The sequence below is a fragment of the Hyaena hyaena genome, unplaced genomic scaffold (assembly GCF_003009895.1).
Source record: "Hyaena hyaena isolate Hyena2069 unplaced genomic scaffold, ASM300989v1 scaffold_1210, whole genome shotgun sequence".
Lineage (NCBI taxonomy): Eukaryota > Metazoa > Chordata > Mammalia > Carnivora > Hyaenidae > Hyaena > Hyaena hyaena.
Window position 1 is genome coordinate 274952 of NW_024081845.1, and position 19744 is coordinate 294695.

The 19744-nt window shown below is 35.1% G+C and overlaps 1 protein-coding gene across 1 annotated transcript in view; it reads right to left on the reverse strand.

Annotated features, from left to right (window-relative positions):
• The window catches only part of AKAP9 (A-kinase anchoring protein 9), a 154584-nt gene that overhangs the window by 94437 nt on the left and 40403 nt on the right, over nt 1-19744 (reverse strand). The window contains 5 exon segments of the mRNA XM_039222901.1: nt 2545-2630; nt 3059-3197; nt 6021-6100; nt 8130-8343; nt 12322-14709. Coding sequence (XP_039078832.1) covers nt 2545-2630; nt 3059-3197; nt 6021-6100; nt 8130-8343; nt 12322-14709 — 2907 coding nt within the window.

Below are 19744 nucleotides of genomic sequence, written 5' to 3' on the forward strand. Positions count from 1 at the left end.
AGCACCTTAAAAGGAAGAGGAAAGAGTTTGGATTTGCTAGACTAGGTGAACAAATAACACCACAAAAAGTAGGTGAGCAACAGGATAAAACTGTGTCCCATGAAGGCTACTTTAGTTGGTTACTACTTTTATCAAGTCCCCTACCCCATGCCTAACTCCCTGAGTTCAAGTTCAACAGAAGACCTTGCCTCTTACTTACCGAAGGAAATAAAGCCCATCAGGTAAATTTGTCAGCCTACTTTTCTAAATATATTTCTTCACTTAATTCATTTAGCAAACATTTGTTAAACCTTTACCATGTGCTCCAACCAAGGGTCACGCTAAGAAGAAATAAAAATAAAGAGAAGACTTCCTGATTCTGAAGGGTTTAGAATCTAAGAAGTGAGTTACTTTAAATATATCATTATGTCCCCCTTTTTCCCTCCTCCCATAGTTCCTTGTACAAACTTGCATTTTATTACTTTTCTTTTTATTATAATTAATGGAAAAAGTTAAGTGCAATAAGCAAAGGCTAAGAGAATGGAGGAAGAAATGCCTAAGTCAAGGAAAACAGGTAAAGAGGATACAAAGGAAATAACATCTGAACCAATTAGATGGAACACACCAAGCAGACTGGAACCTGATGGGCAGTGTTAGGCAGAAGAAACAGCATGCAGTAAAGGCCAAGGGTGTGAAAGATCAGGGTGCATTTGGGAAGCTCTGAGAGTATTTCAGTATGGCTAAAATGAGGAGGATGGTTAGAAGACGAAGCTAACAGGTTAGATACTGATATACTGCAGTGCTGGGTTTGATCACAACCAACCTCTGGATGCCTTTGTGGTTGCAGCTACCTTACTGGGTTAACCTATGAATTTTACTTTTTGACTTTTTTTTCCCCCTGGGATGAACTAAAGAAGTGTGGGTATCTGTGTTCCAGAGTAAGCCTCCTACATTCTGGCACTGGGGAAGGGAGGTATGTGTCTCATCAAACCAAACTGTTTCCTACTCAGTGCCCTAGAAAGAAAGAGGCAAAATGACACATCACTCACTGACTCACAAATCCATGACAGTGGATTACTTGCTTACTATAAACCCTCCTACACTATTTAATATTTTCACTGTGTACTGCCATGAAGAGAAGCAATATATTTTTAAAAGAAAGAAAGAAAACAAGGAAGGTAAAAAAAACAGAAAGATAATCTGACAATTAAGAATTCACTGCTGACTTTGATCAAAGTTTAGTGAAGTGGAAGTTGGAAGCTTGTTTACAATGGGGAGAAGAGAGGAGGAGATGGGGAAGTTCTAGCTATAGTCTTTTCTTTCAAACAATGTGACCATGAAAGAGAAAGAGAATCACAAAGGAAGATGAGGGATTGAGGCCAGTTATGTTCTAAACCGGAGAGACAAGAGGAATGTGTGAGGGGAAAAGACAGAAACAGAAAAACAGAGAAAACACAGACAAAGCAGCTGAAATCACAGAAGAGAGGGAAGGGAAGAATCTTGGTGGAGGTAGAAGGGGATATTAACAAAGTCACAGGAAACAAAATAACCTTGGTTATGGAAAGGAATAACTTCTGAGACAGAAAGAAAATAAATTAGGGCATTCAGATATTTAAAGAAATACATATGGTCTAGAGGTAGCAGGCTGAGATAATTTATAATTGATAGCTCTGATACTAGCAGAGAAATAGGAGATAAGGCCAAATACAAAGAAAAAGAGGGGGCAGAAGTGGAATATATGACTTGAAAGAAGTTGTAAAGTTGAGAAATATCCACTGAAGAGACTGTGAGAAGGTAAATTACTATATAAAAGAACTGTCAAGTGATCCTGAGGGTCCGGCTAATGTCAGACCATGATTACCTAGTGTCATCAAACCACAGCTGCATCTAATTTTCTTAGCAGTCAAAGCAACCCCCATCAGCGATACAACTTTTGCTGCCTGTCAGTTAAATCTTCCAAATCTGCCCAGTTAAACAGAATGACATCAAAAGTACCCCAAATAAACAGACATAGAGATCCTTCTGGATTTTTTCTACAACATGAAAATTATAACACTTATCTTTGCCAATATATGTTATTTATCTTTCTGATACAGTTAATAAATTACACTATGTCATCTATATTGTCTTACCAAGTTTTATATGCATATCCTTCTAAATCAACTACTTGAAAACAATTTGAAATATCTAACACTGTGTGAAACTAATAAGCTATGTTCTAAACTATACTAATTCCATTTTTCTCTAAAACAGACCCGCTACTTTAAGCTGCTACATATAAAATTAAATACAACTGCTTCACCAAGTTTACAATTTGACATTATATCTATATATATATATATAGATAGATATCTTACTTTATCAGTATTTCGAAAACTCTTAAATGGGGTAAAAAGTATTCAACTTGCAGATTATTTCTTTAGATCAATGATGCTATGAATATATCACTTTTCCCTCATCTTTTTCATGTTCACTTATTTTAGAAATGCTTAGGTGATGAAGCTTACAAAACAGCACATGATACAATAAATGAAAACATTATAATACATTTTCCATTTCACAGACCTTACTCAATCTTGTTTGAAGTACCAAGAGTTTGTTGTATTCTTCTGTCACTTTGTTGAGAAGAGTTTGCATATTTTCTTGAAAATCTAGATGGTAAATAAACAATTAAAATAATTTTATTTCACAAGGAAACTTGTGGACATCTTTGGTTCTCTTTATATGCCAATTACTGCAGTACATAAATAAAAATGTGTATTAAATATAAGATTTCATGAATTCGAAAAAATATTAAATTACTGAATCATGATTAAAAGTAAAAGTTCATCACATTAACTGACTTAAGAAAATAATGTGGAAAAGGGGACCTGGGTGGCTCAGCTGGTTAAGTGTACAACTCTAGATTTTGGCTCAGGTCATAATCTCATGGCTCTGAAATTGAGCCCTGTGTCGGCTCAGCTCTGAGTGTGGAACCTGTTTAAGAATCTCTCTCCCTCTTTCTCTGCCCCTCCCCTGATTGCACTCTATCTCACAAAATAAACATTTAAGAAAAAAGAAAAAAAGACTGTAAGATTACCTTGAACTTCGTATCTATAATCTTGCAATTCTTGTTCTTTATTTTCAGAAGTATGCACACCAAAACTTTCTTTCTCGTCTACATTTACTTCAGATTTTATAGCAGGAGTATAATATTCACCAAGGACATTGCAAAAAGTCTATTAACAAAATTAGTATTTTACAGAATTAAAAAATTTTTATTTCTGCCTCTGAAAAATCATTAAACCTTATTTTTCCTAACATGCAAAATACAGTCAAAATGACACAGAAAAATCAGCAAGGAAACATTATTCCATACACCAAATCAATCTGCGAAAGAAATGGTTAAGTCTAAATCTCTCTATATATAGATAAGACATAAAATACTTCTTACAGTGGAAAAATATTGATAATCCAAACTGCAAAAACTACGGTTTCCTGCGTCTAATAATGAATATAGCTTGTACCATTTTCTAGCTTGGATCTTAGATTGATGTTATCTCTGTAATGCCAACTACCCTTGGGAAAAAAAACACCAGAAAACAAAGAAAGAAGTTAAAAAATGATGACTGGGGCGCCTGGCTGCCTCAGTTGGCAGAGAATGTGACTCTTGATCTTGCAGTCATGAGGTCAAGCCCCATAATGGGCATAGAGCTTACTCAAAAACAATTATGACTAGAAAGTAGTCTATAAATTCTGAAGGCACTTGTGATGAGCACTGGGTATTGTGTGTAAGTGATGAATCACTGAACTCTACTCTTGAAACCAATACTGCACTGTATGTTAACTACAATTTATATTAAAAAAAAAAATAAACTATATGAAGTAGATTACATTCATATATTTTCTTTAACACATGGGTAGAATTCTATGCTTTATATGCACAAATTAAAAATATCTGACACATTGGGGCGCCTGGGTGGCTTAGTCGGTTAAGCGTCCGACTTTCGCTTGGGTCACGATCTCGCGGTTCGTGGGTTCGAGCCCCGCGTCGGGCTCTGTGCTGACTGCCAGCTCAGAGCCTGGAGCCTGTTTCAGTCTGTGACTCCTTCTCTCTCTGACCCTCCCCTGCTCATGCTGTCTCTGTCTCTCTCTCCTAGAAATAAATAAAAATATTTAAAAAAAAAATATCTGACACATTATTCATTTTTTTTCTTCTGAGCAAAATACAATTCTACCATCATTTAAAAACAACACCTGACCCGTAATCATTTCAAAAGCCCTCAATTTAAGTTTCACCTTTGTGCTGCACACAATGAAACATCTGGAAAGAAACAAATTGTTTAGGGGCGCCTGGGTGGCTCAGTTGGTTAAGCATCCGACTTCGGCTCAGGTCATGATCTCATGGTTCCTGGGTTCGAGCCCCGCATCGGGCTGTGTGCTCAGAGCCTGGAGCCCATTTCAGATTCTGTATTTCCCTCTCTCTCTGACCCTCCTCTGCTCACAGTGTCTCTCTCTCTCTCAGAAGTAAATAAAACAAAAAACAATAATAAAATAAATAAAAAGTAAGTTGTTTATTACTGCTATTTCTTGAGATTCGCTTAAAAGTTACACTTTACTGTCAATTAACATTGAGTGTATTGAATTTTCAGCAGTTTCCAAAATGGAATTTTACCATAACAGAGTTGGTAGAAACCTGAACGATCACTCCATTTACTAATGAAGAAATGGACTGAAAAAGATGAAGAAACTAGTCCACGGCAACATGGTTAGTGACAAAACCAGGTTTCATGAAGAACCCTCAGAGGACCCCTCTATTAGAATAAGTGATTCATATTTCAACTTGAGATTAGGGATCTGGTGATAATAAAAGGAAAAATATATATAAAGTCAGCTTATAACTGAACTAATTCAAATTGGGCCCTTTTTCCATTATTTACTGAATAACAATAGATATGAAAGCACAATGCCTGAACCCTTCAGAGGTAGAGGTGGACACTGCTGAGTAGCTGAATCAAGACACGTCGCAGAGGTGGGTGGTTGTCACTTTTTGAGATTTTTGCAATACTGTTTTTTGGACAATTTCCTAGATAATCAGAATCAGTAAGGTAGCTCTACCTGTCCCAACTAATACCACCCTCTTCCTCCAATTTATAAATACAAAAGCCTAGGATAGAGATTAGGGACAAACCAAAGCGCAGATTTTAAATTCTGAACAATTTCTAATATGCAGAAAAATAGTTTATTACCCACCTTTAACAAATAGTAAATTTTGTCATATTATCGCCATACTTTTTTAAAAGAAACTGAGCATTACATATAGATTTAAAGCTCTCTATTTTAAGTACTGCTTACCCATTTTATTTAGCTTTCTCTCTACCCAGAGGTAATTATTCTAGCATACATGCTTTATACTTTTGAGATTTACTGATATTAGTACAGATGTCAAACACTGCTAAATGGGGTTCCAGTGCATGGAGATAACACTATTTATTTATTACCATTGTTCATGGGAATCTGAGTTGTTTCCCATTTTTATCTTAATAAAGACACTCTAGCAATGAACAGATCTGGTTGTGCACAAATGCTTGGGTTGTAGGATGTATATATCTTCAAAAATATACCGTGCTAATCTCCTTCTCAAGGTAGTACATTTCTACCAAGAGTGTATAAGAGCTTCTATTTCACTCCACCTTCACAAATATAATTGTACTTGGCATAATTAGAGTTTCTAGACTTTGGCAATCTGAAGTGCGAAATCAATCGTATCTCAATGGTCTTGTGCAATCTCCCCAGGTGAGTCATCAGATACACTCAACCACCAAAGTTGGCAGGAGCAGGAAACAGACTTTTTCTGGTTTCTCTTGGTCCACTGTTTTCTGTATTAGGTACACCTTTTGTCTGTTCTACTTCTGAGATAATTTGCCTCTATTTCTTGTTTCAAAAGATCATCAGAAAACATTTAAGTGCTCATTTTAAACTTAAAAACTCAGGAATATTTTCTAAGTGCAGCTCTTAAGTATATAGCATTTCCTGTCTAAAAGTACTCTTTAATATCTTACCTGTGTAAAATAAGAACATTCTTCAGACACTGCCCTGTGTAGTTTTCCTATGAGCATTTGTAAAGGCTTCACATCACCACCTAACAGAACAGACACTGCATTAAACATTTAATTTATATACTGAAGAACTATTATCATCTTAAACCTATGTCAAATGGAAGCCTCCCTTACAATAAGATTAGTTTTAAAGTCTTTCTTAAAAAGTTATTTTCTACTGCTCATTGTTAATGGTCTCAGATAATTTGTAAGAGTCTCAGTTTATATCCTACAAAATGGTATAAAGTGGTGACTTAAAAATTTTACAACTCCGCAATATGTCATATATTGTAACCTATTATACACTTCCATGCAAAACTTAAACTAGAATTTCACAAATCATTACTCTTCTACATGCTATACACTTTTAACGTTTCTGTTCTACTGTACTTTTATTTATTAAAAAACATGCTGGTTGGGGTGCCTGGGTGGCTTAGTCGTTTAAGCGTCTGACTTTCACTTAGGTCATGATCTTCCACTTAGGTTTGTGGGTTTGAGCCCCGCGTCGGGCTCTGTGCTGACTGCCAGCTCAGAGCCTGGAGCCTGTTTCAGTCTGTGACTCCCTCTCTCTCTGACCCTCCCCTGCTCACGCTGTCTCTCTCTCTCCTAGAAATAAATAAAAAAACATTAAAAAAAAAAAAAAAAAAAAAAAAAAAAAAAAAAAAAAAAAAAAAAACGCTGGTGTGGATCCATTAATTAACTTATAGTTGAAAAATCACTGGACAGATTATATCTAAAGAGGATATCAATAAAAATAATACATGCTAAAAATCTTATCACATTCGAACCCAAAGAACTCCTGAAGTGGAAAATATGATATGTGAGCCACCCCTTAAATTCTACTCTGTTCAACAGAACAACCAGACGAACTTAGGAACCACCTCATTCTCAAGGGTGAAAACCTAGAGATGTTTTGAACAGAGGAAGTCTAGTTAATAGAGTGATTAATTACTAGAGACAAAAGCTAACTACAAGTTGTCTTCTACTTCAGATTCCTTCTATGTTGTTGCTTCTCCCAGTGGCCACTCTGCAGCCTTCTAGGACAACTCATTCTTTTCTGTGGCCTCAAATTATCTTTTGATTTCCAAATCTTTATCTTGAGCCTAAACCTCTGCCATTTCAGACTTCTATTTTTAACTGGCTACTAGACAACTCTTTTTTAAAAAGTCAGATGGTATTTTTAACTCCATTATGTTTACTATTCTTCCCACAGATCTGCTCTGCATACACTTAGTGACTAGAGTCACCTTCAATCCAGTTACCGAAGCTAGAAACTTTTGGGTCACTCTCAATTTTTCCCCCTTTCCTCCTAATATTAGCTGCAGACTACAGCCTACTTCTTTGACTCTCTTTTCCATCCTAAATGACATTTTATTCAGCCTCTTATTGTTAGCAGAATTACCTCCGAAGTTGCTTAACTGGTCTTCCCAGAACTAATCACCTCCCTTAATTTGCCTCACAGTGTTACCTCAAAATAAAATTTTACTGTTACTCTCATTACTTAAAATCTTACAGGTCTTATCTCATCTAGCATGAAGCTTAAACATAGTTCAGTCAGAGTCTACAAAACCTTTCCTGTCAATCTTAACAGCTTTATCCCCCCCCCACCCCTACTTTCTCATGTAACTTGAACTCTCATTCTCCAAAATAGCTACAATCTCTCACACCTCTATGTTTAACACTCAGGAACCTTCCCTAAAATCCCAACCTCCCTACCCCTGCCTGCATCTTCACTCTATTCTTCTTCCCAGAAAGTATGAATCTTTTCTCCTTTCTTCTTCCATTCTTTCTAGTCATTTTTCTATGATGGAAATTGATCTATTGTTTTCTAAGAGTTTATTTTATATTGCTTTCCCACTTGATTACAACTATGAGAAAATGATTTGGTGATTTTAGATTTCCCAAGCACTTAAAAAAATATGCAGTGATTACATGAACAAATGAATCCAGGACTGGGATATACAGTTACTTTCCTCTATGGGTTCTAAGACAAGGACAGAATAATGGAATGCTGGGCTATAAGTGATATTTACTTGTTTTATAGTACTTACAATTTTTTTAGAAGCCACTTACCGGTTTCTTTTGTTTTTATATTCTGTAGCTCTTGCTGGTGTATTTCCTGAAGTTCCTTTATCTTTTCCTCTTGAACAGAAATAAGCTCCTCCTTAAGACTACGAAGAGCTTGATCTTTTTCATTTTCCATATATTCACGAACCTGATCCACATGAGTTGAATAAACCAGTGAGAGGCATATACGCTGAGCTTCCATCTGTAGCCTTAAATCATTCTTGAAGTGAATATATATATATATACACATTAGAATATTTTTAAATGACTTAAAATTTTAAAATAACTTCTATTTTTTGCATATACTGACTTCACGGGGGAAATACATGAAATCACAGTTCAAAACTTCATATAAGAGGTGTTTAATTTTTTTCTTGCTTCTTTCTGTTGCATTGATATACCTATCTTTTTCAAAGAAAGTAGCACAATACTGCCATTACTTCAACTTCATGGTAAGCTTTGATAGATGGTATAGTAGTAGCATGGCCTGCCTCATCATTTGAAAATGTTTTAGGGGTGCCTGGGTGGCTCAGCTGGTTAAGCATACAACCCTTGATTTCAGCTCAGGTCATGATCTCAGTTTGTGAGACTGAGCCTCACAACAGGCTCTGCGCTGAAAGCATGAGCCTGCTTGGGATTCTCTCTCTACCCCCCTCTCTCTGCCCCTCACCCACTCGTGTACGCTCTCTAAAAATGAAAATTTAAAAAATAAAAATAAAAATATTTTAAATATAGAGAAATGAAAAGAATAATGTATAAATGTACTCACAACCCAAATAAATACATTTTGTTTTTTCCCCATTTTTCTCCTTTCTATATACTTTTTTGGTTTAGAAAGCAAACATAAATAAAATTTAATCCACTATGTTCCCATTCCTCCTTCCCCAGAGGCAATTATTATCATACATTTGCAACAAGTCCACTCTTTTTCTTGCATTATCACTTTTCAGTACATGTAAACAATATATATTTTATGTTTTTAAGAATTTACATAAATGGTGCAAAATGGTGTTTATTTTGTAAATCATTTTTCTCATTCAATATATGGAGATCTAGCCATGTAAATAGAGGTTATTTTAACTGTGGTACAGTGTACGTCAATACACCACAGTTTGTCAATTTCCTTCATGGAGATCAACTGGATTACTTCTAATATTTTGGTATTTCAAAAATACTGCACTAAATTCTTAGATATGCTCCTGTACAAATATACAAATTTCCCTCATAAAGTGGTTCTCAAACTTTTAGCAGGCACCAGAATACCCTGGAGTGCTTATTAAAACAGGCTGCTGGGCCCTTTCCCTGAGCTTCTGGTTTAGGAGGTCCGGTGTGGGGGCCCAAAACTTTAATTTTAACCTGTTTTCAAGTGCTGCTGATACTGCTAGTCAGGGACCAAACTGAGAACAACCTAAAAATGGTTCTGCAGGGTCATCGATAATGTACATTAAATGTATTAAATTTTACCAAATTATGTTTTCCGTAACTGTCCCCATTTACACTGACATTAATGGCATATGTGAGAACTCATATCCCCATATCAACACATTTTATTGTGAGACTCATAAGGTTGAAAGTACCTTTTCATGTTTATTAGCCAGTTAATTTTGTCCAAGAGTAATGTATTCTGGGGGGACTTAGCACTGTTTCTAAGCACATATAGATTGCTTGTACGTGTTACTGTTGTATAAAATTATCTATTTCTTCTGTGAGCTTCTTTATACACACACACACACAGTTTACTCTCCTCTCCACCAGTAAGGGGGTTTGTCATGGAAGTGACAACTGGGAAGGGATTTACTGGTTTGCTTCTCTTTACTTCATGTAAGTTAATGTCAAGGAGAGGGTATCTGAATGTCACTGAAAATGTTTTTAGAAGAGAAAGTAAAATTCTTACTGAGAAAATCTGATCATTTTGACAGCTTCAAATTCACTCCCAATTAAATCTTTTTAGAAAATTTAAATTTTCTCTGCCTTGTAAGAATAATTGAATTAAAATCACATTATGCGTTTGAAAACACGGCATTTAATAATGAAGCATTAACATTATGCAACTTGAATATTTAAACTATAAGTTATTAAATGTAAAATATCTTTATTTTTGATATAAGATCATAAATGTGAATATACAGTCTACAACTTATGGCCCAGAATTTTTTGACTTTATAATGGTATAAAAGTGATACACATTCAGTAGGAAACTATACTTCAAATTTCTAATTTGGATCTTTCCCCAGGCTAGTGATATGCAGTATGGCACTTCTTGTGGGGCTGGACAGCAGCAAGTGAGCCAGAGCTCCGAGTCAGCCACATGATCACTAGGATGAAGAACCAATACATTTACAATCATTCTTTTATTTTTTAATGTTTATTTTTGAGAGAAAGAGACAGCGAGATGGACAGAGAGAAAGGGAAACACAGAATCCAAAGCAGGCTCTAGGTTCCAAGATGTCAACCCAGAACCCGACGCAGGCCTCAAACTCACAAACTGTGACACCATGACCTGAGCCGAAGTTGGATGCTTCAATGACTGAGCCACCCATGTGTGTCGACAACCATTTTGTTTTTTACTTTCAGTATTCAATAATTACATGACATAATCAACACTTTATTTTAAAATAGGCTTTGTGTTAGATGATTTTGTCCAACCCTATATAAGCTAATATAAGTATTCTGAGCACGTTTAAGGTAGACTAGTTTAAGCTATGATGTTCAGCAGGGTAAGTGCATTATCTTCATTTTCAACTTAAGAGATTTCAATTTACAAGAGATTTATCATAATGTAATTCCATCAAAAGACCTGTATTTATTAGAAGTAAAAAGAGAAAATCTTCCAGGGGCTTTCTATTGTGTATAGAATAAAGTCTCAACTTCTTAAAAACTCTGTAAAGCTCTCCAAGATCTAGTCTCTTCTTTCTTCTTCAAACATTTTTCCTTCCACTCTCCTGCTTTCAAACTCAACTAAACACATCTTCATTTGGTTCTTCCAACTCACCCAGGTCTTCACAATTGTCCTAACTTGCATTTGGTAGGCTCCTCCTCATTATTCAGATTTCAGCTCTAAGGTCAATTCTTCTAAGAGACTTTCCCTATTTAAAGTTGTCACTACCACTACCCATCAATCTATATCACATTATGTTTTATTTTCTTGATAGGACTTATCACCACTTATAACTACTCCACTTGCTTCCTCGTCTATTGTCTGCCTCCCTCACAAGAATATATTCCTGCTCTTTGAGAGCAGGAAATCTTTCTCTTGTTTGTTACTATACTCCCTATACCTAGCTAGACATTTGATAAATATGTGCTGCATAAATGAAGAAAATTAAAGCCTTATTTAGCAACATTACACAAAGTGCCCTGTGGAATCTTCCAGTTACTTCTAATATTAGTATCTCTCAAACTGTATATTGGTCAGGAGTAATCTATTATTATATATCTATTTTTATTATATTTAATACATATGTAATATCTGCTATTATGTATAATAGTAGCTATTATAATCTAACTCTATTAGACTGTATAATACAGCATTCTTTTCTTTTACGTACATAATAGTAAATACAATCTATTATTATTCCTTATGCATTCTTTAGTTATAAGTAGAATGAATACTTTTTACCCCCTTCAGCTTTTCAGTACTTGGGGAAAACCTTGGGACTTAAGTTGAGATTTTTTTTTATGGTTTTATAACTACTGAATAACAACTATATAAAGTACTAAAAAGTTTAAGAGTTAATTTTTAAACTCTGAACTTTGAAAATACTAATATGAAACAAAATACTGAAATCAAGCTTTCTAATTGCAACATAATATTACAAAAAAACCTTTTTAAAAACTCAGATTCACAACAAAGGTATTCAAACTCTTGCGTTTCCAAAGAAAATGTGAAACCATTACTATGTTTTATTTCCTGAACAGAATATGTAACATAAATTAACTGAAAGGCAACAATGCTTAAGAAAAAATAGATAAGTAATCTTTACGCCCTATGTGGGGCTCAAATTCATTACCCCAATATCAAAAGTCGTGCTAAGTAAAAATAGATAAAGTCAATGATAGACAAGAGCCCCAAATGAGAATTACATTACAGGGTTCCCTTTCACTCACTTTTAAGATTTAGGTTTTAGGAAGATGAAAACATTATTTGCGTGAAATGTACATTTTCACTGTGCTTTAACATATAAATAAGTAAACATACCTTCTCTGATTTAAGTACACTGAGTTCCCACTGAAGTTTATCATTTCTACTTGGTTCGGCTGTCCCAAGGGATGATCCATTTGTCACTAACGGCAAGTGATCCAAAAACAACTGTTCTTGCTTGCCTTCTTTTCCAACAGTCCTATTTTCCAAAGGAATTTTATCTCCCTCCATTATTTTTGATTCTTCACCAAAATCTTTATTTATTTTAGAAACTGAGTCTCCAGAATCCTTGCTTGTCATTGTCACAATTCCATCTTTTAGAGAGTCTACTGGAACATCACACAAAGTTACATTTTCTTTCCTATTATGATTAATGATGATTTCCAGCTCTCTACATCTCAATAAAACTTGCTCTTTCTCTTGCTTTAAAGACTTAACTTCTTCGCTCAGAAAACTAATCTCCCCATGTTTCTGTTTTAATTGTTCAGAAAGATCAGACAGCCTCTGTGACAGTTCTAATTTTTCTCGCTTGGTTACCTCAAGTTTTTCCATTAGTTCTGTTGTGTCTTTCTCAACAACCTCACCAGTTTCCAAGGGTTCTCCTATAACAGTTTTGTCATCATCAAAAACTGAACTTTTCATTTTCACCATAGTTGGATTTATTCTTTGCAAATGATGAAGCTCTTCACTAAGTGTTTTAAGCTTACTTTTATACTCTACTTCTTGTTTGTTTTTGCTGTCTTCTAAATCAGTTTTTACCTTGAGAAGGCAAGCATAGTCTTCCCGTAACTCTTGATAGTTAACTTCAAAATTTTTTTCAGCAAATGAAAAAGTGTTCCTTTGCCTTTCAATCTCTTCAGTTAGCTGAATACATTGTTTTTTGAGGACCTCATTTTCCTCTGTAAGTACTTCTATTTCTTTTTGCCATTTATAGTCTTGGGACTTGGACTTAATGGAGTCTGTGAAAATTAATCTTTCTTCTTGGTTAACAGGAGTACACATTTTCAACATGTCTTCAAGAGCTTTCTTTTCATCTTTAAGAATGCTATTCTCTGCTTCAAGATGTGTAAATTTTTTTTGAAGGTCATCCTCTTTTTCCTTCATTTGTTTCTCCAACAATTCAGTTTTAAGTTGTAATTCTTGAACTTCTTGTTCGAGTGTACCCTTTTCCTTTTCTTCTTGCCTGAGTATTTCAATTTCTTTTTGAAGTTCATTGATTTGAAGGGTCATTTCTTCTGACTTTGAATTCACAAGGGACTGCTGTAAATCTTTTAGCTTTGAAATTTCCAAAACTAATTGATTCTGCTTGGTTATCAAACTGTCTTTTTCAAACTGCATGGTTTCTATCTTTTGACTCATTTCATTCTGTAAGCCATCTATCTGCTGTTTATAGTGAATGCCTAAGTTATCTTTAAGTTTCTCAATATTTATTCGATGTTCGATTTCTAAATCTTCTTTCAGTTTGGAAAGTTCTTCTTCATGACTAAACAGAAGCTGTGTCCTCAGCCTCTCTAATTCAGCTTCTTGTGATTCAGCCATTCTGTCTAATACAGCATTCTTTTCTCTTTCTAACATTTCAAGTTTTATCTTGTAATTTGTAACTTCTGCTTCATGCTTTAATTCTAGTTCTTTTCTGGATTCAGATGCAGAAACAATCTCAGCTTTCAAATCTTCCACTGTACTAAGGGACTTATGTGCTTCACTGAGTTTACTTTCTTGTTCAGCTATTGTCTGTCTAGCTCTCTGAATTTGTTCCCTTGAAAAGCTCAATTCTTCAAAAAGGTCTTCAAGCTGTCTCTGTAGAGCAGACTTTTCTCCTGAAATTACTCCTAATTCTTCCTTGAGTTTTTCCTTTTGAGAGTTAGTATCTTGCAGTTTTATATTCAGTTCATTTATTGCCATATTCATTACTTTTATTTGATCTTCATTAACTGTAATACTTGGATATGCTCTTAAAGCATTCTCCATTTCTCCTTTATGCTGTATTTTAAGTTCATCTATCTGTGATACGTGTTGTTTGATTAATTCCTGTTTCATCTGTACTATCTGCTGCCCATACATTTCATCCAGCTCTGCCCGAAGCTGTTCTAACTTTCTTTGCGTTTCTTGTTCCATTCTTTGTAGAATATCAGTTTCAAATTGGCTATCTTTATGATTTTTCTTTTGAAGTTCTTCAACTGTCCCCATTAACTGCTTTATCTCCTCAGAACACTGTCTTTCTTTTTGCTTGGAATGAGTTAGCTCTAATTTCATATTTTTAATCTCTTGGTTCTTTTGTACAACCTGTTCTTGTAATTCTTCTAGTAATTTATCAGTGGCTATGATTTTATCCATTTGCTCTAGAGTTTTTTTTTCTTCTTCTATTATTTTTGCTTTCAGTTCTTCAATGATTGCATCTTTTTCTTGTATTTCTTTATTTGAGCTTTCTACTTTTTTATCTTGTTCCTTTAGAAAGAAAAACATGAAAATATAAAAATGTCATTTTTAGTTTCTGGCAACTTACACTGTTTAACCTCAATACCAAAATATTGAGAGAAGTCTGTTTTTTCAATAATTCTATAAAAAGTAACTGCTAGGCTTCCCTTCAGTTTTTCCCAAGCCAATGAGACAAGACTTGTGTACCCAACACTACTTCTGAGCAAACACTACAGCAGCATTGGTCTTCCTGGAAAAAAGAAATTTTTCTTACACTGCTATGGTTAAAAACATTAATTTCAAAATTAGTAAGATTAAAATGTCTAAACCATTATATTTTCATCTTTCTTATTAACAAACATTCTAAGTACTTAATATTTTCTATAGCTATAGTACTATATACTCTTTACAGTTCTAGAAGAAAGTAGTAAAAATAAATCAAGATTCCTTCCATGTATTCTAGTGACTTGAAGGTGTTTGATGGGCAAATGCTATGAAAAGACCAAAACAACAAAGACAGGTTCTTATGGGTGTGCCTTAATTTCATTCCTGTGGCTAAGTAAATCAGAAATTTTAGGGATATCCAACACATAAGTTGCTGAACTTCAAGTGACATGCAAAACCACCTCATCATTTATGGCAAATCAACTTGGCCCTAAACTTTGGGTTTGAAGAGAAATCTGAAAGCAGGGCAGATTTTTTTCTACTTCTGACCTGGGACTCTATTTTGGATCTGTATATAACCCTAAGCCTAGGACACAGGCCAAGGCATATTTATAATCACCTTAAGAGTGTTATCACATAAGGGAGTTAAGCAAAAGCCCTAGAAACAAAGGTTAGCCTCCATTACTTAGTTGCCTAAATATTTAAGGGCTGAGGTACCAAGTACAAAGAAAGTTAATTCACAGAATGGAACAAATGCAAGTAGGCAAGTAAAATCACCTAAATGAGTCAGGAGTCCTAAGGCCAAGAGGAGTCAAAGGCACCTTGAATGGATTTATTATTATATCTAAATAAAAAGTGTCAAAGCCTAGAAAAAGGAAGGTGTCAAGACAGAAATGTTGGCAGTGCACATTCCAGCACAGTCCAGGTGCCGTGAGACTGAAAATTCTGATCCAAATGGGAAAATCATACCTAACACAGAAAGCAATGTAAGGGGTTATAACAAACAGAATTTAAGAATTTCACCCACAGGAATGACTTTTCCTACTGTGAGATGGATACATCAGGTTATCGTAGCATAATGCTACATTTGATTCCTCTAATGTCTTTTGATCTCATGCTCACTAAATAACTTTCTATTATTTGGCTTTTCAAATTTCATTTGCCCATGGAAAGAAAAATCCAATCAACCTGAAGTATGCAGATCCCTTTGATAATCATTTCTCACTGTAAATTAATAATCTTATCTTCAAGATTTAAACATTTAGCCTCTTGAACTTGGAAAATATGAACGTACCTCTGAGATAGCTCAAGTCTCAGATGATAGAAGATAATAATCAGACTTATTTTTTCTTCCAAGATTTCATTTAAATTCAAGTTAGATACCATATAGTGTACTTTTGGTTTCAGGAGTAGAATTTAGTGATTCATCACTTACATATAACACCAGTGCTCATCACCACAAATGCCCTCCTTAATGTCCATCACCCATTTAGTCCATCCCCTCATCCACTGCCCCTCAAAAAACCCTCAGTTTATTCTCTATAGTTAAAAGGCCCAAGTCAAAGGCCAGAATCTGAACTATATAAATTAACTAAGGTAATGAATGGTATCCTATGAACCTTTCTGAGAAAATCCTATCAGCTTTTTTCTTGGTATCACATATTCTATCCAATGTCATCATAAGTTATTATCAAATGCTGAGCCTTCCGACTTTTGTATTGTAATATGACATTTAAGTCACTTTAATTTCTTAAATCTCAGTGTTTTCATCTGTAAAATATTATTTCTTCTACCTCACAGAATATGTTTGAAACTAAAAGAAAATGAAAGTATTAATGTATTTTACGCACACTGTACTATATACAAATGGAATAAATACATTTATATACTAGAAAGTATCTAAAAGGCATTTGGAACCTATAAGAAAATAAAATTAGTTCACAGAGGTCAACTTCAGTTGAACTGTTAAAGAAGTACTTAGTCTTGAAAATATTAACATCTGTTAATACTTCTATTTTCTGATTTTCTATTCAGAGGGTAGGAAACCTCAGAAAACAGTGTCACTTAATTCAAAATTCTCCAACATGTGATATAATTGCAAACAACAAGAATTCTTCATTCAACTATTAAATAATATAAATTCATTGTCCATTTTTCTTAGTACTGTTTATTGTGTTACAAAAGACAGCCCTGTGGTTGAAGATACAATCCTTCTATTTTTAGAAACAGACTTGAGAGAGTGGGGAATAATATACTTCTTGCTGTGACCACTGCACCATGCGAAGTTCAGAATATTAGGGGCAAAGAGAATGAGGCTGTAATCATCATGACAGTTTCAACTATCACCCCAATGCTCTAGTCCCTCAGCTGATATGACGGAACTACTGCTCAGGGGGAATCATTCAAAATCAAAAATAAAAATAAAGAAAAGAGAAATTTAAAAATATATACATAATAAAGAAGAGACTAATAATTGGGGTGCCTGGGTGGCTCAATTATTTAAGCATCCAACTTCGATCAGATCATGATATCATGGCTTGTGAGTTGGAGCCCCACATCGGACTCTGTGCTGACAGCTCACAGCCTGGAGTCTGCTCTGGATTCTGTGTCTCCCTCTCTCTTTGTCACTCCCCTGTCTGTGCTCTGTTTCAAAAATAAAGGAAAACAAATTAAAAGAGAGACTGATAATATAAAAGTATTCTGCTAACAGAAGCACCTGGGTGGCTCATTCGGTTAAGCATCCTACTCTTGATTTCAGCTCAGGTCATGATCTCACGATCTCTCAGGTTTGTGTGATCAAGCTCCCGCATCCGGCTGTGCGCTGACAGCAAGGTGCCTACTTGGGATGCTTGCTCTTTCCCTCTCTCTCTCTGCCCTTCCACTGCTTGCATGTGCTCTCTCTCTCTTTGAAAATAAATGAACTTAAAAAAAAAAAAAAGTAGTCTGCTAGCATTCAAATAAACAAAGGGTTTCCCCAATGAAAATGAATTATTTGGGGCACCTGAGTGGCTCAGTTGGTTAAGCGTCTGACCCTTGATTTCTGTTCAGGTGCAGAATCAACGCAGAACTTGCTTGGGATTCTCTCCTTCCCTCTGCTGCTCCCCTGCTTGTGTGCTCTGTCTCTCTCACTCTCCAAATAAATAAATAAATAAATAAATAAATAAATAAATAAATGTTAAAAAATAAAATAATGATTTGAAATTTAAATACTTTCAAATAATACTGCCTGCTGACTATAATAAATACAACAAAATCCAATTTCCAGGCTCTTATAATGAGGCCTAGACTATCTTTCTACTCTTTCCTCCTGTAAAGGCTCACTTTGTCTTAATTTTTTTAATGTTTATTATTTTTTAGAGACACAGAAAGACCAAGCATGAGCAGGGGAGGGGGAAGACGCAGAACCCAAAGCAGGCTCCAGGCTCTGAGTTGTTAGCACAGAACCCGACATAGGGCTGGAATCCATGAACCACAAGATCATGACCTGAATCAAACTGAGACACTCAACCGACTGAGCCACCCAGGCTCCCCAAGAAATGTTTATCTTTGCTGCTTCATTTCATATTATACATGTTGAAAATATCTGTATAAAGGCTCACTTTTAAAAACATTTTTTAATGTTTTATTTTTGAAGGAGACACAGAGCGCCAGTGGGGGGAAGGTGGAGCAGAACAACAGAGGGAGACCAGAATCTGAAACAGACTTTGACAGCTCAGAGCCTGACGTGGGGCTTGAACTCACAAGCCGTGAGATCATGACCTGAGGCAAAGTTGAACGCTTAACCACCTGAGCCACCAAAGCGCCCCTATAAAGGCTGACTTTCAAAGACTATTTCTGGTTAAACTATTTTTTGCTACCTATATATTTTTAACATCTGTTGTCCTGGGACTTTATGTACACTCTACTCTCTAAATGTCCTTCCTATCTCTATCAGTTCAGATTCATAATGTATTTGCTTATTTACCCAGTGAATGCTGAGTATCTACTACATGCCACACACGCCTATTGCTGAGAAAATAAAATCTAATTACAGAGAGGTTATTCCAACTTACACACCTGTGTCAAATATCTCCTCCTAAAGCCTACCCTGAGTCACTTCCCTTATGAAGCCAGACCTCATTAGGAAAGCATGAATGGTGAAGAGAATGGAGACAAGAGGGGACAGTGCAGTACACAAGAAATATGGCTCTGGGCCAGCTGTATGGGTTTGAGTCACAACTCTGACAAGTGTCAGCAGGGCACCCTCAGTCAAGTCACTTAACACTTGTGGACCCCATTTTCTCTTTTGAAAAATAAAATATCATCTACAGAGATGAGTGCCTTTCAGGATTTAAGATTATAATCTGTGAGACAGGTTATGTGTGTGTATGTATATATGTATACACTAATATATTCTGTAGGATATATGTGTGCATGTGTATAAACACACAAATGCACATATTTACATACATATACATACATACATGTGTTACACACATAAAAACAAATATGAGTTATATATATCCCCCCTTTTCCCCATTACTACTTATTTGCTACGTAAGTATTCCACACAACCTTATAAAAAACATAACTACCATGAAAAGAGAATCTACTATATTTTTTGATAATTAAAATGCATAAAATTTCATTTTGTCTTGGAAATATTTTTAGATTTTCATAACCATTGCTAAAATGAGTAGACATACTTATAGATGAAAAGAAAAAAAAGAATGTTAATTATGCTTATAAATTTAGATTCACCTGAGAATTCACTTTAACGTAGGCTGATCACTTACTTCCAAGGAACTCAGTAATGAGTATCATCTTAACAATTATTATTTTAAGACTCCCAATTGCTTTTCAAATAAGTTGTTTTATATAGAGAGCATTTCTTAATTATGAAATTTTGTAATTCATGTAT